The 27,901-nt window shown below is 43.0% G+C and overlaps 1 protein-coding gene across 1 annotated transcript; it reads right to left on the bottom strand.

Annotated features, from left to right (window-relative positions):
* Positions 1–346: 346 nt before the first annotated feature.
* nyap2b (neuronal tyrosine-phosphorylated phosphoinositide-3-kinase adaptor 2b) lies at positions 347–24,084 on the bottom strand. The gene is made up of 7 exons (XM_089007806.1): positions 23,274–24,084; positions 19,316–19,510; positions 12,700–13,010; positions 6,000–7,073; positions 2,718–4,052; positions 2,488–2,591; positions 347–1,769 (listed from the first exon to the last, which is right to left on the bottom strand). Exons 2-7 carry the CDS (start codon positions 19,492–19,494, stop codon positions 1,500–1,502), a joined length of 3,273 nt encoding a protein of 1,090 aa, XP_088863932.1. The 5' UTR covers positions 19,495–19,510; positions 23,274–24,084; the 3' UTR covers positions 347–1,499.
* Positions 24,085–27,901: the final 3,817 nt, after the last annotated feature.

Genomic DNA, 27,901 nt, shown 5'->3' with positions numbered 1-27,901 from the left:
ATAAGGTTTTTTTTCTAATTCGCTAACTCTTCAACACACTCGAATTGGTTCACAACCGGGGAAAAAAAACACACTTTCCCTACTACTTCGCTCCACCAATGTTTTTTTTTTCCTTTCAAAAGACATAAATGAAGGGACTGTAATCCACAAACTGAAGCGCTCAAAGATTTTGAGTTCGGCTCTAGTGTATATTTGGAATGAGCTGAAGCAACTGAAAGTATGTCCATAGGGATGGTCATTTAACTGAATTTCTTAGCTGATGACTGAAAGTTGTTTTTTTTTCCTTTTTTTTCTCCTTTTTTTTATTTGATGGGATGTCGGTGTAAACGCTGTTGTACAGCAGTGGTCCGTGGATGAGAAGGTTTCTTCAGCCGTCATCTGTACTTCTTTAAAGGCGTCGGACGTTTCGCACCTCATCTGAAAAGCTTCGTCAGCGAACTAAAGTTTTGGTGGTAACACGCTTTGATAGGTCCCTGCTCTAAGGTTGGGAGGAGCAGTGGACTACTCCTGAAAGATAATCTGATTACTTCTTTTTTACTGTCCGATTGTGTCCTATGACTGGCCCTGATTGCCCCATTCACTCTGATATCACCTCATCAGCATGACCAAGCCTATGTGATAACGATCTAAGAAGTGTATGGTAAGCACGATAAATCGCCATGGTGGTTTGAGGTTTAATTTCGTGCTTACAACAGACTTCTTTGATCGTTACCACATAGGCTTAGTCAAGCTGATGAGGTCATACCAATCATGGCCACCTTCAAAGAAGTACAGATGACGGCTGAACAAACCTTTTCATAGATTTGATGGATGGTATAACACGTCTCTAATTGTTCTGAACTGATCAGAGTTGTATCGTAAAAAAAAAAAAATCCGCGCATGAGGATGAAGCTTAACTTCCCATAGCTGCCATAGTTGCGCACTCCGTTTTTGCCTTAAATGCTTCAAAACACTCAACAATCTATTTCAACCCATCTCGAATATGGACTCAATTGACAATACAACAGTGAAAATGTCAAATTGTGACAGACAAAACCGAATAGGCCATTCATTTTCGTGTTTTTTTAAAGCACAACAGAAAATAGTGTTTGGTGTTGACAAAAAATACGGTAACATGTATTCATAGATTTAAGATCCGTGTAGCCAAGAAAAAAAAACTAATAAATGGCATCTACATCTTGCTGTACATCATTTAGGATGCTCTTCAATTCCCATCTGGTTTCGAAAATATCTATTCATCAAATATCGACTCTACTAGTTAATTATGTTACAAGAATCCAGCCACATGAAATAGAAAAATATCAAATATCACCAGTGATGATAAGAAAACATGACAACCTGAACAAGCAGAAATATTGCTACGGTAACACCATCGTTCCTTGACATCAGCGACCATCGTCCTTCCCGCCGCTTGAGTTGGTTGTCTGGATGTGCCCCAAGGGGTAATGAAGGGGATCATTGTCAGTTGATTGGCAGATGGGAGCTGTGTTTGTATCAAGTCAGATGGCAGTGTCCCAGAAAACGGTTGCCTGTGCAGGATAAGGAGGTGGACGGATCTTTTTAGCCCCATTGCTCTTCCCACAAGGCGGGAGGGCCGAGGTGCTCTCTTGCTTGCACTGACTACTTCGCTCGTGGTCTGGAGGAGGCCTCTCCAGATATTTCTGCAATTGAGGATGTTGTCTGGAACGGATTTCTTTGCAGAGTGTTCGCTTTCTTTCAATCTGCTCCAGCATTGTGGTGTCTCCACATATCCATGGCATCTGAGGCATCTGAGGGCGGCAAGAACAACAACACTGAGTCATGGGAAGGTCTTAAGTTATCTTTCAGGTACGATTACCGTCCGTTGTCATGGATGAAAGTTAAAGGTTGGTATGTGTTTGTTTGTTAGCATGATCCAGATCAGATCAGAAGATCCGAAACCCTTTAATAGTTTGTGCATTTTTGCTGTAGTGATAGTTCATTCATTGGTTCATTCATCCATTCATTTTCCGGACCGCTTTACCCTCACGAAAGTCGCAAGAGGTACTGGAGCCTATCCCACCCGTCTTCGGGCACTAGGCGGGGGACACCCTGAATCGATTGCCAGCCAATCGCAGGGTTCCCAGAGACAACCATCCGTTGTCACATTCATAACTAACGAGTATTTAGAATGTTCAATTAACCGACCATGCAGGTTTTTGGAATGTGGGAGAGTAACAGAGGACTCAGTGAAAACCCACGCGGGCCTGGGGAGTACATGCAAACTCCACACAGGGAGCCCGGATAGGGACTCGAACTGGCGACCTCTGTGAAGTTGATGTGCTAACCACTCAAGTACCGGGTCGTCTGTGTTACTTTATATTTGAAAAAATGTTTTTCTGAAAGAAAACTGGACTACCCAGAGAAAACCCACAGAGGCACTAGGAGAACATGCAAATTTGGCACCCAATCTATTATTATTGTTTTTTTTATGATTTGAAATGCACATTTAAAATGACATGAGTTTACCTGGCTCTGATGAGCATCTGCCGCTCTCCTTTGTGGCGTTCCGATTGGGGAAGGATTAGCGGACATGGAAGGCGAACGGGCATATTTCGGTGCCACTTTCATATCTAGAAAGACATAGACAAATGTGTCATGTTAAGAAAGCGTCTTCCGGAATTGTAGGATTAATGAGGGTACCCATAATAACACCACCCGTCAAGGTGGATGACATCATTTTTGTTATGAACCCTCACCATTTCCAGCGGCGCCGGTCATCGGGGGGCTGCCGGCTGATCTGCTGTGGTGAGTAGGCGTCGTGGTGGATGAATGCTGACCCGGCAGCGTGTTTCCGTTCCTCTCTTGTGCTTTCGACAGGTCCATACTGGGATTTGTCCTGTTTTCTCGTCGTGGCGTTCCATCGGATTTGTATGCCCTTTCTTTGCTGTCGTACCTGTACTCCATGACGGTCGGGCTCTTAGTGATTTTACCATCATACTGATGCTGATCAGAACCGTTCAGACTTCTGTCCTTGCTGTCACGCCTGACTTCCAGGCCAGTTCGACTCAGATCTTTACTGTCCCGGCGAGGTGGTGGCAGCTCTCCTCCATTGTGGACGTTTCTGTCTCTCCCGTCATGCTTTGATTCTGAGACGTATCCCGCCCTGTCCTTACTGTTACTGCTCCTGGCCGCCGTCTCTTGTCTGGGTAGGATCTCAGGCGGCTGGTCAATTCTGCCTTCATGTTTGTGCTCCATGTCGTTCCTTGCCCTCTCTTTGCTGTCCTGCCTGGGTAGTAAATCAGGACGATAGTCTTTGCTATCAAGCCTGTATTCCGAACCAGTTCTAAATCTGTCCTTGCTCTCCTGTCGAGGTAGAAGCTCCGGTGGCTTGTCCCTACTGTCATGCTTTGAATCTGATCCATTTCTGACTCGTTCTCTGCTATCCTGTCGCGGTAAAATCTCCGGCGGCTGATCCGGCGGTCTCTCTCGGTTGTCGTGTCTGCAGTCTATACCATTTCTGGAAGCCTCCTTACTGTCTTGTCTCGGTAACAACTCCGGTGCCTGATCAAAGAGTCTTTCCCGGTCTCCCGGTCTCCCGTTTTCTTGTTTAAGCAAAGACTCCATTCCATGTCCGATCCCCCTGTCCTTACAGTCTCGTCTTAGCATCAGGTCTCCGTTGCTGATCCCTCTATCTTTGGAGTCTCTTCTTATCAGCGGAATGGGCTCCACGGAACTACAGCTCCGTTCTTTGGCATCCCGCCTCACTGGAATGGGCTCCACGCTGCTGTAGCCTGGGTCTCTGCCGTCTCTGCCGTCCCTGCTGTCCCTGCCGTCCCTGCTGTCCCTGCGAACGAGTGGTGCATCCATACAGCTTCGTTCTTTGCTGTTGCGCCGGTGAGACAGTGACTCTACGTTGCTGGATCTCTCCTTTTCTTTGTCTCTGTCTTTTTCTCTGTCTTTGTCTCTGTCTCTGCGATGAGACGAGTCCTTACTGTGGCGATCTTTGGAGTCTCGCTTGGATTCTTTGCTGTGGCTGTGACGTTCTTTGCCGTCACGTTTCGACTCACCGTGGGACTTACTTTTTGACTCCGCTGTAAGTAAAAATAAGACTTAAAAATTATTATCGATTTAAATCGTTGAGTCATTGGAGTATTTGACATGAGTATGGGATGATACACAGGTTCATTTAATTGGTGCAAAAAAATTATAAATGGACATGCAAAACCCTGTATTGATTAATGTATGACGTTTGTCCTCTGCTGTATAATGTCACATATTTTGTGTCGTTTTGGACTGCCTATTTCAAATAACGTTGCAGACTCCTGTAGAAAAATCCCTGCATTACAAAGTTGTCCTCTAGGGGTCAGCACCTACATATAAAAAACCAAAACAGCTGCTGAGTAATAATCATGTGAAACCACACCTGCAATACATACATGGCCTTATTTTAACCATAAAACTCTTATCAATGCTTCTGGCTGAAATCCCTTTTTAATATATTCAAATTGCTCCTCAACAAAACTGAAGTCCTACACATTATATTCCCATGTGTGTATGAGTGTACATAAACACATACCAAAGCTCACACTGCACTTCAAAAAGCCAGTACTGTGGTTCTTTCCAGTTTCTAAATGGTCTTCTTGCATAATAGTACCAAGCCGGCATGTGTCATATATGCAATCTCTAAGCGGATGCATGTATGTGTGGCGAATGGCGATTAACCAGTTGGTATCTGGGTCAAGCTAGCTGTTTTATGCTTGGAAGAAAGAGAAAAAATAAAGCCCCCGTGATCATGATTGTGCTTGTGTGCGTGCTGAGATGGATGCCAACACACACACAGATATATGCTCACACGTGTTGTGCGCCTAATTAAAATATTTTTAAATGCCTGTTGTGCTAATGTATAGGGTTCGACAACGGCAGCAGAACTCACAGTATTTAATTCCAGGAAATGATCCAAATGCCACTGATTCTTATTTTCAGACATATTCAAGTTCAATTCCTATCACCATGAAGACATCATAAATGCCCTTCAAAGTTGCAGCAGCGTTCTAATTGGCTACACCTATAAGAAATCCACGCAGTGATTGGTGAAACATCTTTAATGCTCCGAGGAGGTGTCAGATTGGAATTGAGGACCATAGCTCACTGCACATCAGGAGCGTGTTGCTCCATCGCGCACCCGGCATGTCCTGAGCTGCGATTGGCTGCTTTGCACGGAGGGAGGGAAGCAGCAAATAAGAATTGGAATTCTCCTCCTTCCACTGTTGCTATGTTGGAGTTGCTAAGACTGTTACAGCGTAAGGATACATTTGTGGGCTGTTTGGATGATTGAACTATGGATCAATCAGACACACTAGAAACATTTGAAGTGAATCTAAAAAAATCACAACATCCATTCAGATTTCATAATGGATGTGTATCAGACTTCATATCATCTACATTAAAACTAAGGGAAGGTTGCACAGGAATCCACAAACACTACGGTCCCCTATGAGAGGAGTGATAAAGCTGCCTAATTTCCTTTCTCCACAACATCCCTGCGTTACAAACAGACATTTTAGGAACATTTTAAATAAGAATTAATGCTAACTGATGACTAAATGTGCATAAAATTGCATTTTTTATGGAGACGGGCAAGTGAAGCTTCATGAAGTACTTTACTTTGGACTCCTCGAGATGGTACTCTTGGTTTCAAGATGCAGTGGATTTTTAAGGCATTTCCTTTGGACTAATACTCATATTTAATCTAAGATCATCTGGAGGAGTCCAAAGAATATCACGAGTGCTTCATGAAGCTTTGTTTTCCCATCACTGATTTTTCAACCTCAAACATTATACTTGACAGTATGGTTGTTTAACTTTCTGCCATATTCGTCCATTTCTAAACAGCTCATTTATGATAAAGAAGAGAAAGACCAGGCCTTTGCTTTTCTAGGCGCCATTGAACACCACAAAGAAGAAGACAATTACGGTAATGCCTTCAACGGCAACTTGAACTCTGGTCATTTTTCGGGATAATGTTACTAATGACTTACTCTCTCCGGGTTCTTTGGATTTTCTTCCACTGGCGTTTTTCTTGAGCATGTTCCTGCCGGTGGTAAACAGGTTGGTCAATTCATCCAGCGGGCTCGTGGGTGTTCGCGAACGGCCTGTCGACACATTCTGCATGGAACCGTGAAGTCGTCCCGCACCGTCTTGGGGCGGTGACCCTTTGCCGTGAGGAGTGGCCGAGGCACTCCTTGGCAGACCTCCTGGAAATGGCACTGGAGCATCGAACGGCGGCGTTCGCATCAGGCTCAACGGGGTAAGGCAGCGACCCATACTGACTGGGGACGGGCATGCCGAGTGGCTGCGTTGATAGGACGACGCGGTGGAGGATTTGTAGAGATTACAAGGCAGGGGAGGCGCAGAGGAGCGCCCGGAAACGGTGAGGGTCGGTGTGGCCGTGAGCTCTCTACGAATGTGCGCCGAGGAGGGAGGCTCGGCAGAGGAGGTCGGGGATTTGTTGTAAGATTGGTTATCCATCATTGGCAATTTGGTCACATCGAGCGGGGTGAGGGGAGATTCGTCCGAGTTGGGCGAGCATTGGGCTGGCGCCGGGGGGAACACCAAAAGCGGAGGCCTGTGCGTCAGTAAATTGGGAAATGGTGCAGGAATGTCACAGAAAGGAATGTTTCTTGGTGTGGAGCATCGACTCAGAGGCTCCGGGTCATACGGTGCTGGGGTAGGACATGCGGAGCGACACCCCACCGGGTCGGTCCGGTACTCCATATCATCCAGCATCGGGTACTTCATCTCCTCATACACGGACTCCCCCGGCTCATCGTCCTCACTTTTTAAGAGTTCTCGCCCCCCGACATCTATCCCGCCCATCTCGATATAGACAGGCTCGTCCTCGCAGTCGTCGATGGGACTGTCATCGCTCTGCGGCGGAGAGGCGTTGCGCTCGCACGGGGAGCAGGTGCGGTGTAGCGCTTTGGCAGGGCACACTTCTCCGCCTCCGTGAGTTTTGATGTAGGACTCGTCGAAGGAAACGCTCAGTTGGGTGTTGGGGTTCCTCTTGGGTTTGGGCGGTGGCACGCGTCGGCAGTCCTCCCCGCATCCTTGAGCTGTGAGGGAGGAAGATAAAGATGCTCAATCACGCCATGATGATACACATCCATTTTTTAACGGCAGATGTCAAAGACCACGAAAGCAATTAAGAGAGGTCACTTGCCAAGAAGAACTTTGAGAATATTTTGTGTTTTCCGTGGCTGTGTGTCTGGAGCGTTGCGTTGAATTCCAAGCAGAGCTGCCACAATTACCTTCAGAATGTCAGACTACTGATGACTTGACTTTGATAATTATTACATCAGATTATAAATTACTTTGTTCCAAATATGCATAACCCAAATTAAATTTGACAGGTCTTGTCAATGTTGAATTAAAATGACATTTTTAAGTGGCATCGCAGAATTTATTCAGGAATTGAAAATATGACGTGAATCGCCATTCCCGAATTTGTTTTGGTTTTTCTTGTGTTTACTGCCGATAAAGCGCTGGTCACACCTCTGGCATTGTTTTTACCCTTCCACGAAGGGGCAGCATTTCCCTTTTGTTAGCGCTTTGTTCCAGCTTCAGCTATTGTTAAAGCGCTATATAAATCAATATTTTTGACTTCAAGATGGCGCCGCGAGAGTGGCTGCCTTTCCAGCAGCTCCTGTATTTTGTTTCTACTTCTTTCTTTCCTTTCCTCTTCCTTTCATAACTTTGCTGCTGTGTAATGTACATTTCTCCACTGCGAGACAAATAAATGTCCATCCAATATTTTGTACAACTCCCCCCATTTCAAGCTCAGATAACTCCAGACCTATATAACTTAGGAATTAACTTTTTTCTTCTGATGAAAGAAGAGAGTCTAAGATTTCTTACACTGTATTGAATGTTTATGTAGTCCTAAAAGTTAATATTCTGTAGGTCCTGGAATTTGAGTGAAAATGACAAAAACCCTGGAAAGATATTTCTTTGTTGAAATATTATTATTAAATGATTAATTTCTTTTTTTAACATAAAGTGTGATTAACTAACTGTTTCCATTCTACTTATGGCATTTTGTTGTAAAGAGCAACGGGTTCAATTTAGTTTTGATATGTACCGTATTTTTTACCCCCCACTTTTCTTTCAATGAATCATTGAATGCGATTCATTCAGCGGTCACACGGCGCAACACGTGTGGTTGAGTGGGTCAAATGTAGGCCAGTGTGCATGGCTAAGAGCAATATCTTGAATCAGGTATGTGGGAATGGTTGAGGCATATGCATGTTTGTAGGTCACATGTATAGCAGCGGATGCGGTATGCAAGTGTCGTATCTGGGTCACACACACACACCAACACACGCTGTAGAGCTTCTTTTTTGATTGCAGTGACGTTGCATTGCAGTGTGAATCTCTCTTGATGTGGCGCAGTGAGCTTACATGACATTTCGCTCGACCGGTTACTGCAGTAGAGCACGTCATCTTTCCCTCAGAGTGTTGCACGTTATGCGGTTGAACCGTCGTCATCCAGTCGTTGTTCAACATGGCTTTGCGGATCACGTACTGAGATGTTTTGATCAAGAAAGACCCTTCGGTTGACAGGGGGTCTGGTGGTGGTGGTGATAGTGGTGGTGGTGGTGAGGGTTGCCGTAACCCATCATGGCTGAATATTTTCAAGCTGTCAAGTTTTTCGCTTTTAATAATTCAGATGGCAGATGGCCCAGACACACGCATATACTTCCCATCACTGGATGACTCACCAGCATCTCTCACACACTCACACGCACACAAATTTACAAATGCTCAAGCGTGAGATGGAAATCAGGACAGGTATTTCGTGTCGCCCTGTGTCAAAGGAAGTAGGCTCCATTTCATTTGAGACCCTTTTAAGAAAAACAGATTTTCAATATATCTTGAGCGATACCAGAACTTCTCTGACACATTTACTAAATTTATGTTTTAGGTTAGCAAGCAATCCAGAAGACAAAAAAAAAATTGATTTTATGATTTAGTGCACAGGTGTCAAAGTCAAGGCCCCGGGGCCAAATCTGGTCCGCCACATGATTTTATTTGGTCCGCAAGAGCAAATCAAACTTGTGAAATTCCATGATGTCCGAACCAATGCCTTAACTCATTCACTGCCATTCAAAAATTTATTGGGGCATTGAAAATGTGACGTAAAGCGCTATTCCCGAATTTGTTCGGATTTTGTTATCTTTCTGGTTTGGGTGCCGATACAGTGGCCCCTGGCTATTTTTTTCAGTTCCACAAGTGGCCAACATTTTATTCCTGTACATGTTAGCACTTCGTTATAGCCTCAATTGTTGTTAAAGCGCTATATAAACCATTGTATTTTGGACAGCTGCCCTCAGTTCACTCTCATATAACTCCAGATCTATACAATTTAGGAATTAACTCTTTTTTTCTGATGAAATAAGAGAGACTAAGTTTTCTTACGCTGCATTGAATGTTTATGTAGACCTAAAACTCAATATTCTGTGGGTCCTGAAATTTGAGTGACAATGACAAAAACCCTGGAACTGGAGTGGGCACATTTTTGAACATCGTCTAGCAGTGAATGAGTTCATCAATAACAAGTTTTCAAATTTGAAGTAAAAAATAATGACTGTTATTGTGGTATATAGGTGCAATTAAAAATGTTGGTTTTGACTTTTACGAGCATCATGGAATTTCACAAGTTTGATTTACCCTAGTCACTTGAGTCTAGTGGGCTGAATAAAATAACGTGGCGGACCAGATTTGGCTACCGGCCCTTGCCATTGACACCTGTAGATTATATCGTAAAATCAGTTTTTAAGCAGATAGATTCGAGTGACAATGACAAAAACCTTGGCACTGGAGTGGGCACATTTTTGCACATCGTCTGGCAGTGAATGAGTCAAAGATTCCTCGGGTAGGAAAAAAATCAAGTGTTATACTATTCCCGCCAAGCCAGTAGATGTCAATTAAACAATGTAAAAGTAGATTAACTTCTGTATGACCTCTAAAAAGTTCGCCTTTGCAAGTGCAAACTCTCATGAGTCTGTAACTATTGTGAAATAGCTGAGATGAACACAACGCTTTCAAGGCCAATTAAAGCTGCGGGCAGCGTTGAACTAACTTTAACACGCACACACACACACACACACACACACACACACACACACACACACACACACACACACACACACACACACACACACACACACACACACACACACACACACACACACACACACAGACACACACACACTTTTTTTTTCCTGAGCCGATCCTTGAAAAGAATGTTACACAGATTGGCATCCCAAAGCTGTGCTAAGTGAAGCTATTCATTCAGATGTATCTGCAATCCACTCCAAGGTTGCTGTTATTTTGAAAGTGAGGCTTGTTATACGGAAATTGAACAAATTAGACTGCCCCATTGAACAATTCCTATGTGGTAAGCCTTGGATGATGAAATACTGGTGCACAACTGCTTGTTTCCTGATTGCCTCATCTGAATGTTTTGAGTCAGGGAACGTATTTTACATGTGTAAAACCCCACGACACACCACCAAATAAAAAAAGGAACATAATTTAGACACAGAAATGAGGACAATCTGTCTGTTTAAAAACCGATTTTATATCAATGTGCTTTTGCTTATTTTCTTTTATTTTTAAATTTGCAGTATGTACAGTTTGTGTTTGGAAAGAGATGCCAATTTCACGGTAAGATCAGAGCATTGTCATCAAATGGTGAGTATAGTTTTGCTTTTTTGAATGTTGATGTGCTGATGATCATTTTGTGTTTGGGAGCCTTTTACTGAGCATCTTCATCTTTATAACGGTGCTTGTTCTGTAGCCGGTGTCTTATTGTACCGGTCCCAAGCCCAGATAAATACAGAGGGTTGTGTCAGGAAGGTCATTAGACGCAAAAGCTTGGCCAAAACAAACATGCGAATCAAACCTCTGAAGATGGAGGGCACTGATTCGCTGTGGCTACCTCTTGAATGGAAAAGTCGAAAGGAAATGTAGAAGAAGAGGTACGATTTTATTGAAATATGGACGCAGGTGTATTTGTGGTCCGTCATCAACAGCTGCATTCTTGCACAAACAGATTCACGTGCTGGATTCGTTTCAGCGGCGCTCGTGACATCTCTCCCTTCCTGTCCCTTCTCCCTCGATTGCTCCCTTTCCCTTTCCCTCCCCTTTTCCGCTGTCGTGTTTGCCCGAAACCCTCTATCCCCATCCTGAGGGAAACCAAAACTAGGTCATTCACTCCTCCTGAATGAATTCTACTCGACTAAGCTCCTCCCCTTCTTGCTACAGTGCACGCAACCCTCCCTCAGTCAGGAACACCCCCGCAGCCCGGCCCTCATTGGCTGCCCCGGCCTCCGACTGCAGCATCTCTGAAGCCGCATTGGTTAGCGCTGCGCAGGGATGCGGAGATTGGCTGGCGAAGGTGGGGTCTTGTTTCTGTGGGATGGTTGCCGTGGTGCCCAGGAAGATCTGTGCGCACACACGGACATCCCCACCAATCTCAATCAGGCTGGGCGAGTCCCTTCGCATCACATTGGCGGTCGAGCATCCCGACTGAAATGGAGCCTCAGCAACCTGTTTTAGTTTGCTGTCATAGCCTCATGTCTAAACATGACTGCTTGGTGTAAAATGTTGATCAGGAAAAAGATTTCTTCAGCTCATTTGATCCCAATCTTCTCCGTGAGAACCTTTATGTTGCTGTGCTTGAAATAGTCCTTTACAATGTCAACCACACACACACTGTCAGGTCGTTCGAGCCATTTTTCACCATACATGAAAATCACAAAGTTGCTATCTTGCTTTTTATTTATCTAGCTATCCAGCTGTAGAGGGACAACTCATATTAGAGGCGTTGGAGAGAAAGTCAGAGAGGCCAGACTGAGACGGTTTGGACATGTCCAGAGGAGAGAGAGCGACTATATCGGGAGAAGGTTGCTGAGCCTTGAACTGCCAGGCAGGAGACCGAGAGGAAGACCGAAGAGGAGGTTTATGGATGTGGTCAGAGAGGACATGAAGGTAGCTGGTGTGAGAGAAGAGGAAGCACAAAACCGGGATAGATGGAGGACATTGATTCGCTGTGGCGACCCCTGAGGGGAAAAGCTGAAAGGAAAAGAAGAAGAAGAAGCTATCCAGCTGTCTATCTATCTAGCTAGCTATCTACCTTGCTATCTAACTGGCTATCTCAGGGGTGTCCAAAGTCGGTCCCCCCTTTTACATTTTAAATTGTACATCTTTATTGTATTTTATTATTATTATTTTACTGTTTTATTTATTGTTAAATTTTACAGTATTTTTTTTTTTTATTTTCGAATCTTTTACTTTTACTTTGATGGAAAAGCCAATTTATATATATTATATTTTTTATATTTTTTTTTAATTAAGTAATTAATTAATTTATTTATTTATTATGAGCATTTAGGCTTTTGTATTGTAATGTGGACATGATGGTGGTCCTCAAAGAGCGATGTATTTTTTCTTTTATTTTTTTTTTTTTTTTGTCGTTTTGCTACTTAAAAAGTACTTTTCTTCAGACAGTATATTCATGTGAGGCATCGGTTAATCAAATTGCATCTCACTGTGGTTAAATCTGACCTGCTCGCTAGATGTCATGTCCGCCTCGAAGAAAGCAGGGTTGAAGAGGGCACCTCAGAGAGAAGCTAAATATAGCGCCACACTTTGGTGTGAAGTGCCACCGCCACTCACCATCACATCTGTCTCCACGACAGACGGAAACGGGGCTGTGGTCCACCGCTTCGGACGACATGCTCAGCTTGGTGGCTGGGTCCCTCCTGGGTTTGGGCGGGGGCTGTTTCCTGGAGGTCGGGCTCCCCACCTCTTCGTCTGCACCCCCGCTGTTGCCACCCACGGAGTGGAGGGACTGGGAACGCACGGAGAAGCCCTGCCCACAGGCCAACGCGTGCGGGTGGGGCAAGGGCATGCGTTCCGGTGGGTCTGGCATGCTGATGGAGCCCATGCGTAAGTGCTTGCCTTCTGTTGCTATGTCCTCCCCCGTCCTAAACAAAGACAACAAAATTGTTGCTAGAATTACATACATGCCATCCAAGCATCCAATTTAACATGGTGTGGGGCCTTCACTACAAGTTTAATTTGTTTCGCGACCACACAATTGTGCATTTCAAAGATTCTACCAAGCTTCCATTGACCTAAGCTTCCCCCTGACATACAAACATTTTAGTATATCAAAATCAGAATCGTCTTTATTGGCCAAATATCTAGAATACACAAAGAATCTGTCTCCGGTAGAACACGCTACACTAATCAAGGCTAAGATAATCTAATCGAATTCCTTAGTGTAAGCAGTACCTCCCAAGAATAACTATCTGACAATGACACAGTGGTTCTAGTGAGTACAGAGCTGGAGCTACAAAGATTATAACGGGATGCTGTTCCGCAGGGTTGTGCAAAATTGGGGGGACGATGTAGTTATATTTGGGTTTACTCTTTCGAGCAGAGGTGTCAAAGTCATTTTTTGCCGCGGGCCACATTGTAGTTATGGTTTCCTCTCAAGGGCCGTTATGAATTTGGGGAACCCATTAGAATGTTTAAATCCCTTCAAATATTACATATAGAGCACACAGCAAATTAATGAATAACTCGTTTTCAAATCTGAAGTCAAGAATAATGACTTTTATTGTGGTTGACATCCAAAAATATGAAATTTTGGCTCAGATTTTAGCAATCATCATGGAATTTAACAAGTTTGATTTGCTTTCACGGGGCCGAAAAAAATGATGTGGTGGGCCAGATTTGGCCCGCGGGCCTTGACTTTGACACCTGTGCTTTAGAAAGTTATTGCATGGCGATGGGGGAAGAAGCTGTTTCAATGTCGACTGGATTTGGTGTGCATGCATCTGTAGCCTGAAGGGAGTAGCTGGAAAAGCTAATGTACAAGGTATTTTCCATGCTCTTGTCTTAATTCTTGTAGTGTGCAAATCCTCAGGAATGCGTAGGGCGGTGACAATGATTTTTTTTCACCGGCCTAATTGTCCATTGAAGTCGGAATACGTTGAGACCGTTTTCTTCAACTGGATTTTTTCTGGACACCAGGTACTCATTTCCTGTGTAATTTACAACAGATTATTTTCTTACAGACAGTGGCTTTTTTTTAGGTTTTAGGTTCAATTACCTTACATGTTTCGGCATATACTTCCGCCTTCGTCAGAGTGTAAGGGCAGTCGTGCATTTTCGGGTGCCGCAAAAAAAAGAGCATAGATAGTTTTTGGGGAGGTTTTTGTCAAATGCCTGATGATAGGCTTCACACATACACACACAAACAAACAACGTCTGGGTGGTTTTATGAATAGTGAACCACAAATAGGCATGACTTGGAGGGATAAAACATTCAGAACAAATCCTTGCACCCGTGTGTCCATGCTCCGGGCAGAAAAAGAACACTCTTTCCACACAATACATAATCATCATGGCATCTCTTTCTCTTTCTCTCTCCACCCCCCCCCCCCCCCATTTCTACGCATGTCACATGGACACGACATCACTGTTAACAGCTGTGCCATCCATCACGATCAGTTAAATGCTCCTTTTTCAGGGCAAGGCATTGATTAGAGTTTAACTTCCGGATAGGACTGACGGAGTTCCCATTATCACATTCAGAATGACACCATGTGACCCCTCACTACCCCCATAAAAACCTTGCACAGGCGTGCAAACAATCACAATAAATGCATGATTGGCCTGAAAGGAACGTTAATGATTTCTGACTGGAGTAATGCTCGTGAGGGTGCTTGAAAAGGATGAATGCAGATAACAACATCTTAGAATGTATGTCTTTATTTAGCTATAATGTTTGAATTTTATTGTTTTGTCCGTACAGTGATACCATGGCTTACGAATACCTTGGTTTATGAACTTTTCAGTTTACCAATGTTAAATTCATGAAAATTTTACCTTGGCATACAAAGTATTTTTCGGGATACACACACAGCTGACACAAGTAATGAGTCGTTATCGAACAAGCCCATTCTCCTAACAAGAAAATGGTGGCCGACTGTTTTGTCCCCTACTCCCCGCCCCTAGTCTTTGGTTAAAGCCATGTGATTGGTCAAGAACGCAGCAGTGATGGGGTGGGGTTTACAGACAGAGAGTGAGGTCGTTCTCCCAAAAACAAAATGGCGTCTTCGGTTAAAGCCACGTGATTGGAAAACGAAGCCGTGAAGGGGGTGGGGGGTTAAACATTAAAGAGACAGGCAGACGACAGAGAGAGAAAACACACACACACGAAAGGGAGACGACAGAGCTTGAAACAAAAGAAACAAAAGTGAAAAATAAACAAAAGTGAAATGGTCAGAAATGGATAGAAAACAATGAAATTTGGACTCGTTAGAAAGTAGAAAATTATGTTTTATGGGGACCTGGGAACGGATTATTCTCATTTTAATGTTTTCCTATAGGAAATTAATTTTTGTGATACACACTTTTCGCCTTACACAGTCTGTCCGGTAACCAATTAAGTTCGTAAGCCAAGGTATAACTGTATCTTTTTAGTCAGGTTGAAGTAAGTTTAAAATAAAGAATTGGAGATCCAATGTAGCTGCATTCACATGTTTTGATACATGTTACACTTCTGGGTGTGTGACTTTGCTGACTCTACCTTGCCGGCCAGCTGTTGCACAGAAGGCGCACAGCGGGGTTTGGTCCGAGTTCTAATCTGCCTAGCAACGCAGCGGTATCCATAGAAACAATAATAAAGCAGCACATGGGCTTGTCTGGCATGGATACAGATTGATGAAGTGGAGCATGTTTCAGACGTGATCTTAGTTTTACTCCTTGGTGCTTTCTACTATCTTTGTGACTGCTTTATTTTCCTGTCACTGTCCATATTAAGCGCTTTGTTACATCTTCAGCTGTTGTGAAAGCGCTATATGAATCAAAATGTATTATATTGAACCTGGGGGGCTTATGTTGCTTTCAAGAATCACAATGTGATCATTGTTTGGGAAAACTTTATAAATGTGTCAGCTTTACAATTGTTCTTGTTCTTTGTCTGCCAAGATATTTCTTCTTACCCGGACAATTTTTGTGTTGTGCTTCTTTTAACTTTTAATTCAAGTTATTGTTTTTTATTCTCAGCGGCCTATGTTTCATGTGTAATTTTTAAGTTTTAATTTTTAAAATTTAATTTTTAAAATTTAAAATTTAAAATTTTTAAAATTTTAAATTTTAAATTTTAAATGAAAAAATTTTAAATTTTTAATTTTTAATTTTTAATTTTTAATTTTTAATTTTTAATTTTCTTCTTTTTTCTTTTTTAAATTTTCTTTCTCTTTTTCTTTTTTCAATTTTCTTTCTCTTTTTTTTTTTCTTTTTGCAATTTCCATTTAAATAATTTCACATTTTTGTAGCTGAAAGAAAAGAGTTTTTTATTTATTTTTTTATTTATTTTGTTTTTCACGTCAACATTTCTTGTTTGATTGGCAAGTAATTTTGTTCAAATGAAGTCATGCATTCCTGATTTCATTTTGTTCCTTGTCTTTTTTTGCGTGAAAGGCAAATAAAAATGTGTCTCATAATTATATTTGCACACAAATAACATGAATTTTCTTTCAACAGGTGGATTTTTTAATAGGCTCTTTCCCCTATGATTGCCTCTGACAGGTGCAATAACACAAGTAAAAAATCCACCCTCCATATTTCTGCCTGCGTTTGTATGCACCGTTTTTGTTTCTGTCATGACTGTGCATATGAAATGGATTATATATAAAATTCATATAGGATGGCGGAGGCGGTAAAGCGTGTTGATCTGATTGGCCGTCGGCTCTTCTTGCTGTCACTAGGCAGAAACACATCCCCGCAATGGTGCTCACATTTAATCACGAACATTTTCCTCACTCCTCGACAACCCCCCTCAACCCTGTACATACACACACACACACACACACACACACACACACACACACACACACACACACACACACACACACACACACACACGCTCCCTCCTCATTACTCTTGGAAGTTGTTATTTTTTCTCCTACACACTGCCTATCTTTTCTTTCACGCTGATAATGTATCTATTTTGCTCACATGCGTGCACTCAGAAGCAGCTCTTTTTGCATGTGTAAATGTGAGCATGCTCACTGGTGTCCTCGCTCTCATTCATTCTCAGCCCCCCCCCCCAAAAAAAAAGCAGGGGGGATTTGCATGGTGGATGCGCGGGGGTCCTTTAATCGACCTACATATGTGCCTCATGAAAAATCTATTTTTTTAGAGTCTTCCTCGCGTGACAAAGTATGAATATTTCAGCATTGAGCAACAGTTGAAAGACAGTGCAAGGGTAAGAGGACGGTAAACTCATCTTTCTGTAGGCATCCTCTTGTCCTGTCATCAAATAACCATTTTTGCCCTTTCAGTAGCATGAGTAAAGCACAAAAAAATGTGCAGTATTTGAAATGGGATTATCCAAACAAAATGTATTTGCAAAAATGTCCGTTGCAGAGACATATTTTTTCAAGTATGTCTGGAGGCATAGTGTTAGTGTCACCATATACAGCAACTACTGTGGTTCCTAAACCTTCTGCACAATTTGGACTTTAATCTGCCTCAATGACTTTCAGTCGTACAGGAGTGGTCCATCGATGAAAAGGTTTCTTCAGCCGTCATCTGTACTTCTTTGAAAGTGTCAGATGTTACGCTCCTCATTCTAAAAGCTTCGTCAGCGAACTCAAATTTTGCCGGTAGCTTTGGCCCTGTATATATATCCCTCATGTCCAGAGGTGGCTGTGCCAGACCTTTGCTTTGATAGGTCCCTGCTCTCACATTGGGGGCAGCAGAGGACTATTCCCTGAAGCTACTTCCCTTACCTATTCCCCTTAAAAGAAGCTATTTTTATAAAACAGCAAAACCCTTCACTAAATCGCCATGGTGGTGTGAGGTTCAATTCAGATGGTGCTTACAACAGACTTCGTCACCTTCAAAGAAGTACAGAAGTACAACAGACTAGATAGTCATGCTGATGAGGTGATACCAGGGCGAATGGGGCAATCAGAGCCAGTCATAGGACATAACCAGTCAGGACAGAAGAAGTAATGAGATTGGCTTCAGGGAATAGTCCTCTGCTCCCCATATGACTTAAAACCATTTCACATGACGGGCACACGCTCGCTTTCTTTTTAAAAAGATCTCCCCTGAAAAATGGAGCAGCGCTGACCTCAATCCAAGTCCTAAATAAATCTAAAAGTGAAAAACTAATTATCCTCCATAGATCACGGGGTGGGTATAGTCTGTACTTGCAATCCTCCAAATGTGCCAAACTGCCTACACCACAGGGACACTGCGGTCACTTGGCCCACTTCTGACAACGTCTCTCCTGCTGTGAAACCAGCAACGCTTTACCTCTTGACAAGCAAGACAATAATTCATTCATTCATCTTGTTGATAAAAATGATCTTAAAGCGACGCCTCCGGACAAGTTGTGTTCATATTTTGTAAAATCACTTCAAATGACTTCGACTGAGAGTATTTTACAAACATTCCACTGCATATAGCTATATTTTTACGTTTTAAGACTACGCTTGGGTGCCGAATATTCAGGAAGTCTTGGTAGGTGGATTCCTGACGTGACGTCACGTCAGGAACGCCCCTGACTGAGAAAGCGACACAATGCATTTGGGTACTTTGTTTGTTCTGAAAACTTTGTGTTGATCCGTGTTTTTGATGGTCAAATTAAAAGGAAAACACATAAATAACACGATGGCGAATCGTTGTGTGTTTCACCAAGACGACTATTTGATACTAGTTGAAAAAAATTTCCAGCGACAAATCAGCCCATTTCCAACGGAGCTTGGGCACCATCTTGTGCATTTAATGGGACGCTACAATGGAGTCCTGACGGCTTAAATTGAAATGTAAGTACTTCTTTAATCGATTGCAAACATTTATGCTTTCCTCTTCAGAACTATTTCAATCATATTCTTAACTGGATGAGTAACAAGAAAGCATCTTCTCCGAATCTGCAGCCATTGTTTGAATTCTCGAACAAGGCAAGACGTCCTGACGTGATGTCACAAACAAGGGGGCGGGACCTTCTGAAACTCACCATTTTCGGGTTCACTTTGAAGTAGTTTTGGAACGATTTAACTCATTTTTATTGGTGTTTTACATTTGACTAAAAACATCAGCCTGGCCGTTTTGGGTATTTTAGATGCAATAAAACGTTTTTCTGATGTCAGTTAGGAAACAAAAAAATGGTGTCCCAACACGTGTACAGTGCTTGCCATGTTGCCATTTAATCTGCTGTTGTCCCCCTTTGTTTTTCTTATCCTGGTCCCAAATATCTTCCTACCTCTTGATGGCTTCCTCCTGTTTTCTCTTCTTGTCGTTTTTCTCCTGCAGGTAGATCCGATTTTTTTCATTCCTAGTGTGGTCCAGGTTGTGAGCCAACAGCCCGTTATAGGCTTTCAGTCCGTTCTCCTCGACATACTTGAAGAAGCGGATTGTTTCCTCCTCCTTGGAGTTCATCATTCTTCAAATGATTCCACTGGAAACAAAAAACAAGTATGTGATGAATGGCCTCGAATCTTTTTTTTTTTTTTAAACCTTGATTTTGTTTTAAGGTCATGCACAATGCAAAATCAAGCAAAGATAGCTATTAAAGAAGCTATTTATAGCTTTTCTTACACTTTGCCTGTGGAAGGCTCACGCTGCTGATGGGCTTTTGCATCCTGACCGTCTCCTTGGAGAATCTCGACATCCTCCAAGGTCATGTGACATATTTAGACATGCAGTCGACGCAAACAATTGCAGCAGTATGTCAATCAAAAGGTAGGGACCGCCCATATTTGGTTGTTGCTTTTCTAAATGGGACTTTGCATGATTTCTGACTAAACTCACCCGTTCTGACCAAGTTATAGCTTGGTGGTTTTTGTCTGATAACTCATTCACTGCCGATGTGCAAAAAAATGTGTCCACTGCAGTGCCAGGGTTTTTGTCATTGTCACACCCACAGAATATTGAGTTTTAGGATGACATTCAATCATCCGAAAAGATTCATCAGCCTAATATTATATTATATTGTCATATAATACAATCTAGCGCCACAACATAATATAGTGCCAGAACTACCAGCACAATTTTTGTTCACCGACGAAGCTTTGCGGATGAGTAGCGAAATGTCCGTCACCTTCAAAGAAGTACAGATGACAGCTGAAGAAACCTTTTCATCGATGCACTACTCCTGTACGACTGAGAGCATACACAGACGTTCCTAAATTATATGGGTCTGGGGTTATATGAGCTTGAAATTGGGGCGGCTGTACACAATACAATACAATACAATACAATACAATACAATACAATACAATACAATACAATACAATGCAATACATACATATTGTTTTATATAGTGCTTTAACAATAGCTGAATCTGGAACAAAGCGCTAATATGGAAAGAAGGGAAATGCTTGTGGAAATAGAAAGCATTGCCAGAGGCCATGCCTAGCACTTTATCGGCACCCAAACAAGAAAAAAAAAAACAAAGCATGAACAAATTTGAGAATGGCGCTTTACGTCATATGTTCTATTCCCGAAAAAAATAGTGAATGGCAGTGAATGAGTTAAGAAATGTGGTCGTGTTCTCTAATGAGAAAATGTAATTCGCTGGGGAGCAGCCGCACGGATTAATTTTTACTCGACTGCAGTGCGTGGTTTTTTCATGTGTGCACAATCGTCTTCTTTTTCGGGCGATCTAAAAATAGCCCGCACTGGAGTCGTTTCTCGCTATCAAAGACTCTCACTGACAGCGTCAGTGACATGCTTTACGACATACGGTGGCTGTGCATGTGTGATTTTTTTTTTTTTATCGCCATAATCACCATCGCTACATATTTGCTCCTTCTCAGTTTCTATCTCAATTTTTTGCAACCATTCGGCATCCAAAATGCAACACAAGACTGTGGCAGAACCAGGGTATGTTCCCCAAAATGTGAATTCAGTGAAGAAGACAAGCTCATGCTTTTATTATGTGGGTCATTGTTTTCAGATGAGCCGTAGACTCGTGTTTGTTTACGTGTGAGACAACCGCTGAATTTGCACAAGGGAGGCCGATTGGGAGGGGGTCAGTGATGACTGTATGGATGTTTGCGCGTTTGTGTGTGTGTGTATGTGTGAGTATGTGAGAGGGGTGGGGGTGGGGGGGGGGTACTTGGAGGGCAGCCAGATGGAGATTGCAGGGCCAATTGGGAGGCCGACCATTGTCTGCTCTACCACAGCATCCGTCTGTGTCTGTCTCCAAATAAAATCCAGCATGGTCATGAGGTTGACGGGTTGATCTGCTCGCTGCTACACATTTCCACATTTAACTCATTCACTGCCAGATAATGTGCAAAAATGTGTCCACTCCAGTGCCAGGGCTTTTGTCATTGTCACTTGAATTCCAGGCCACACAGAATATTGAGTTTTTGGACTACATAAACATTTAATACAGTGTTATAAACGTTAGACACTCTTATTTCATCAGAAAAAAATACTTACTTCCTAGCTTGCTAGCTAGCTTAGTTTGCTTCGTCAGCAAACTAAAATTGTGCTGGCAGCTCTGGGCCTACATTATATTATAAGATATATTATAGGGCCATGAAAAGGTTTCTTCAGCCGTCATCTGTACTTCTTTGAAGGTGTCGAATGTTTTGCTCCTCATCCGAAAAGCTTCGTCACTGAACTAAAATTGTGCTGGTAGCTATGGTCCTATATTATATTATAGGGCTAGAGCTGTCAATTGAATTCCAGGGCCGACAGAATATTAAGGTTTAGGACTACATAAATATTTAATGCAGCGTTACAAACTTTAGACTCTTTTCTTTCATCAAAAAGAGTTAATTCCTAAATTATATGGGTCTGGAGTTATATGAGCTTGAAATGAGGGTGGCTGTCCAAAATACAATGCAATACATAGACAGGTAACATCCGACTTATGACCGGCTCGACTTACGACCACCCATACTTACGACCATGACCTCCAGACCCTATTTTTAAAATAGTAATTCTACGCCTGGCACTGCAACGCGCTAGCAGGCCAGCAACACGTACAACAATTTTGGCCAGCCCGGCAGCATCTCACTCTCGCACAGCAATCGACTGTGTGATGGCACCACAGGGGGGGGGGGAGTTTGCGAGTCATTTAGCCTTCTTTTCGACTCACGATTTCGACTCACGACCATTTTGACTTACGACCGTTTGGTCAGAACTGAACTTGGTCGTAAGTCGGATGTTACCTGTATATTGTTTTTTTATAGCGCTAACATGGAAAAAAAGGAAAATCTGCCCCCTGGTGGAAAAGAAAAAAAACATTGCCAGAGTCCATGGCTAGCACTTTATCGGCACCCAAGCGTAGAAAAAAACAAAACCCGAACAAATTCTAAAATGGCGCTCTACATCATCTTTTCAATTCTTGAATACATTCATGAATGGCAGTGAATGAGTTTTAAGAAATGGCACATTGTTTCGAGTGGCAGGGCGGCAGCCGGCATTTTATAGTGCAAACCAGGTCACCAAAGCGCAAACGATGTTGAGGTATTTTTTTATTTTTGTTTCCATCCCCTTTTATGTCTTATCACTGATGAGCAGGCATACGGAAATATCGAAAAAAAACATCACAAAATAGGAACGTGACTCATTTCCAAAGGACAAAAGTGCATCAGTTCAACATACGAAGCACACGACGCTAGGAAAGGCACGGTTCAAACAGCTGAATTAAGCTTGTCTGCTTAATCCTCTGTAAGCCTGCAGCAGCACTTTGCGCCGGACTCGGCGTGTTTATCACGCTGGTTTTTCATCAGCCAAACCTTTCACGTTGGATTGTACTCCCATAACTCATCAATGTAAAATGCCATTCTTATTTGCTCATCACCGTAAAACCCGTCAATTCAGCCGCCACGGTGCACCCCACTACCCCCTTCACTTGATGCATGGTTGCTATCTCTCCATTTCACTGTTTTTTTTTTTCCTTCCTGACATTGACCGCGACAGTTCAAACGCAGATGTGCACTATGGCTGCCGATGCAAATCAAAACTGGCACACGCTTTCCGTATCCGGGCAACCGTGTGACAGGAGAAGGCCAGCGTGAATATTATTGCAGACACAATGCCAAAAAAAGATCGCGGGGGTCCATCAGCCGGGTGACAGGAAGCGTCGGATGCTCGCGTTCATGCAACCGTGCGTGCTAATGCATCTGTGGCATTTTGCATTGCGTGAAAAAGGCGACAAATGCAAACTTTTGGATGCGTTTTAATGTCATATTGATACTTACAGTGACCTTGTGTCACGTCCACCTGGACACACTTTGACCTTTGCAGTGCACTATCGCCCTTAAATCCACAGAGAAATCCATCCATGGTATGGTCCAATTGGTCTACTGGTTAGATGGAGATCCCACCACCCGGGATGAGGAACTGAGCCATTAGGGTTTGCGAGGCCTTACGCTCAATCCCCCCCCTTGAGACAGGAAATGGGGAGATCTGCGCCCCTTGTGTCCCAAAATGCCAGCTTTACTACTTTGCACATCAGCACATGCTAAAGCAGGCGAGATCCGGCGAAGCTGCAAACCGCCAAATCCAACGCTGGTGCGAGTATGACACAGATGTGACAGCTTAACGCATCCAACCTGGACACTCACTCAATTTTTTTGGACATGTGGATTTGAAATCTATTCCTTCGGTGTGATACGCCCGACATCTCCCGCAGCGTCACACCATGACGAAGGAGGTGGGGAGCGGGTATCCTCATCCAGAGAGAAGTGGCGAGAATTCCCGTTCCAGGTCTGAACTCTTGAAATCCGTAGCCGGAACAGATGACAAACGCCGTGCTTCCCAAAGCGATAGATCAAAACAAGAACACGCCCACGGCTTACTGTAGCCACCTTCCCGTTACAACGTCACCAATGTGAAGCTCTCCTCCCTTTTTTTTTCGTCTCTTCTTCACACCATTTCACCTCGCCGAGTGCCTTCCGCTCCACATTAGGCGCACTTAATAAGCACGCCTCTTATTCCTCGGTTTTATATTTCCTCTCTTTGAGTGCCGTGTTCGTTTTGCCTGAACTGTAACTGGAGCTCAAATGTGTTTTTTTTCTGTCTTCAGCACCATGGAGAGCGCTACCCGGCAAAGGGAGGGGGTTGGATTTTCTAGGGGGGGGGGGGTTATTCCTCCTCTCCTGACTGGAGAGATGGGGAGCACGGTAGGAGGAGCCAACTGGGTTGCCAGGGCGTGACCTCATTAGACTCAACCTCCTCTTCCCCTGGCAACCACCACTCACCCCCACATCCCCGTCACCCCCCCCCCTGCATCACCCCTCTCCTTTTACAGCTCATAAACAAGACCCAGACACAAAAATACTTACTGCATTTGTTACATTTGCAGCTACCAAAAAAAACACACCCGAACAAAAGTGACATGAGGAATACATTTTTTTTTTTAGTTAGCACGGCGCAACCTTAAAATATATTTTGCATATGCAAATAAAGTAAGGCATGCAAATGAGAGGCTTTTTCACACCGGGTAAGCAAAGAGTTGAATCTGAATTGTCTCGAGGCTGCAGGAGTGTGTCGAGGTGGGGGGGGCTGTGTTGTTGGAGGGGGTGGGGGGGGGGGGGGGTTCGTATAACATATTTGATTATTCGTCCTAAAACTTAATATTCTGTGGGTACTGGAATTCGAGTGACAATGACAAAAACCCTGGCACTGAAGTGGACACATTTTTGCACGTCTGGCAGTGAATGAATTGAAAAAAAAAAAGATCCAATTCAAGAAGAAAAAAGAAACTAAGCATGTTGTACTATAATAATCTAGCTAGCTATTAGCTATCTATCTAGCTATCTATTAGCCATCTAGCTGGCTGGCTGTTATCTATATAGCTAGCTAGCCAGCTATTTGAGTCAGGAAACATATAAGCTAACTATCTATTAGCTGTCTTTTGCTAGCTAGCTAGCTTTCTATCTATTTGAGTTACTCCCGGGTTGAGTAAACGCTGGCGCGTGTGGCTGCCGCTGCTCACCCACAGAAAAACTGATCCTGTGACTGTAAACTGACCTTGAGAATTTTGAAACGCGCTTAGAAATATAATGTGTTATTATTCTTATTATTATTTTTCTTATTCTTATTCTTATTCTTCTTCTTATTATTATTATTATTATTATGTGATGGGAATGTCTGCTATAAATGATGCACAAGTGGGCTAGGGGGTTGGGGGGGGGGGGGTAAACAGTCTGAGGTAGGGGTGGTTGGGGTTTGCTCGGACGGATTAACACAGTGGACAAAAGGATTAAGCAGAGATCTGTTGTTTTCATCAACCCTTCCCTCCATTTCTCTTCACCCCCAGCCTCTTCACTTTTCTACTATGTATCCCAAGCTGCTGCAGAGTTTTTTTGCCCAAAAGCAGTGAGACGAATTTGTTTGAAATGTCTAGACATGCAAAATGGGACAACAACAAAAAATACAGTGTTGAATCAACGTTCCAGTTGCAAGATTGCAAAATCCCAAATTAGATCATCAGCAATGTCGCGGGTTCAAACGTTTGTCTCTATGACGACATGCCAGAAATAGCCAATTGCTATGATCTGAGTGGCGTAAAACGCTCTGAAAAAAAAGTAAACACCCCCTTTTTCCCCGTCTTTTGCAAGCAACGTGGTCCATTAGCCAGACACAAAGCACAGCGGCGCTGCGCAGACCAAATAATGCATGCATGCTCTGCACATGGCCAATGTGTGTGCAAAGGATCCCATTTCCAGCCCTGAGGAGTTCAATGAATACACACTGTGAGGGAATCCCGAAGGGTGAACGGGGTGATACAAAGTGTTCCAGCTAGGTGCACCACAGCACTTTGTTTTGTGCACAGTTGAGGACACTCCCTCGGGGACGGGGAGGCAGTGTGAAGTGGGAGTCAATGAATGTTAGTTTGGCACACTCAATACATGCTTAAAAGGCACTTGAATACATTAGTGAATGCGTGGTTAACTGTATTCAAAGATGGATTTTATTCATAGATAAAAGATGCTTTAAATGCTACAAGTGAAATTAAGAATACAGTTATACCTCACCTTACGAACGCCTTAGCTCACGATTTTTTTCACTTTACGAACATTAAATTCACGAGAATATAATTTTAGCATACGAACTAGTTTTCGGCGGACGAACCAAACCGCACAGCGCAACGGTGGCTGGCGGACTAGTTTTCGTCACCATTTTTTTTTTTGAGTGCAGACGTGGTTTGTTATCGAGTGGACACATTTGCTTTTTTGGTACCCAAAAGACCCCACCACAGGCTAGTGTTAAGCCAAAGAGGACACAACATATAATTATGGTCGAGCAGAAGAAGGAGATCATCGAAAAACACAAACGAGGTGTGCGTTTGTGTGACTTAGCGTCCCACTAGCAATATGCTAAGTCAACCATTGCTACGTGTGGCTAAGGGTGTTTCTGTGTTGTCTAAGCACGGTCTCAGGCAATAGAAGAGGTTGAAAAACATCTGTTGATTTGGATTAACACAAAGCAGCTCGCAGGAGACAGTGTGAGTGTGGGTATCATCGCCGAGAAAGCATGGCAACTTCACTCGGATATCAGCAAGAGGCAACTACTTCAACGACCATCACAAAGGTAAATAAAACAACTTTATAATACAGTACAGTTTATTTCTTTAATTACCATACAATCACACATTTATTATACATAAATAAGGTATATTTTGTGTAGTTTTAAGGCTTATTTAGTCGAAAATTATGTTTTATGGAGACCTAGGAACGGATTATTCTCATTTTTCATGGTTTCTTATGGGAAATAAATGTTTGGCAGACGAACTTTTCGCCTTACACACACTTTCTGGAAACCAATTAAGTTCGTAAACTAAGGTATGACTGTATTGGGATTCATGGATTTATTCAGGAATTGAAAATAAGAGGTAGAGTGCCATTCCCGAATTTCTTTTCATGCTTGTGTGCCGATAAAGCACTGGCCAGGGCCTCTGGCAATGTTTTTTTCTTTTCCACAAGGGGGCAGCATTTCCCTTTTTTGAAAGAAGAGAGTCTAAAGTTCCTTATGCTGCATTGAATGTTTATTTAGTCCTACAACTCAATATTCTGTGGGTTCTGCAATTTGAGTGACTATGACAAAATCCCTGGCAGAATTCATGGACAAAATATAATTAACATCAGTCCGTGATTCAGATATATTTTTAGGCCAGCAGAGAAGGCTTTGCAAGCCTCGACGGCCCGCCACTGGTGTCACCATTGCTTCCCACTTTTAGAAAACATTTTTATTTTGTTGTTAATTTATTTAATTTATGCAATGAGATTTTGAGACAAAGAGCAGAGACGGAAGTTGGGGATAGTTTAATTGCTTTGACACGTCGAAACACTGAAAAGACAAATCTCCACCCCCGACTGTCAAACAGGTGTGTTCTGAAATCACACCAGGTGGGACTCCCAACTAAATTATCAACCACCTAGTGGACAATCAGGGGATTTCACGTTCAATACAAACGCGAAAGACATTCGGGCTCGAATGGCGAGGCGTCTCTCGCTTCTTCTCAAGAAGAGTTCCTCAGTCTTCTTCTATACTCTGGCCCAGCCCCTCCTTGTGGTCGACCCTGTGCGGGGGGAGAACGGCACAGTACAGCAAGGTGAGTACTTGTACTTGGTCACACAGATTGAACACAACACTCCTTCTCCTTATGATAACAATAATACATTACATTTTAAACGCCTTTCAAAGCTCTCAAGGACACTTTACAGCCACAGACAAGCATACGTACTATAATAAATAAAATGCGATCATAAATAGAATGCAATAAATACATAGAATTATAAATAGAAACAAGAGAGAGAGAGAGCTACACAGAAAATGCAATTTTAAATAGGTGGGGTTTCTCCTCCTAAGGCTATTTCGAAGC

This window comes from Hippocampus bargibanti, linkage group LG11 (genome assembly GCF_051943395.1).
Source record: "Hippocampus bargibanti isolate YZ-2025 linkage group LG11, ASM5194339v1, whole genome shotgun sequence".
NCBI classification, from domain to species: domain Eukaryota; kingdom Metazoa; phylum Chordata; class Actinopteri; order Syngnathiformes; family Syngnathidae; genus Hippocampus; species Hippocampus bargibanti.
Note: the sequence above shows the minus strand (reverse complement) of the source record. Positions and strands in the feature narration are given on the sequence as shown.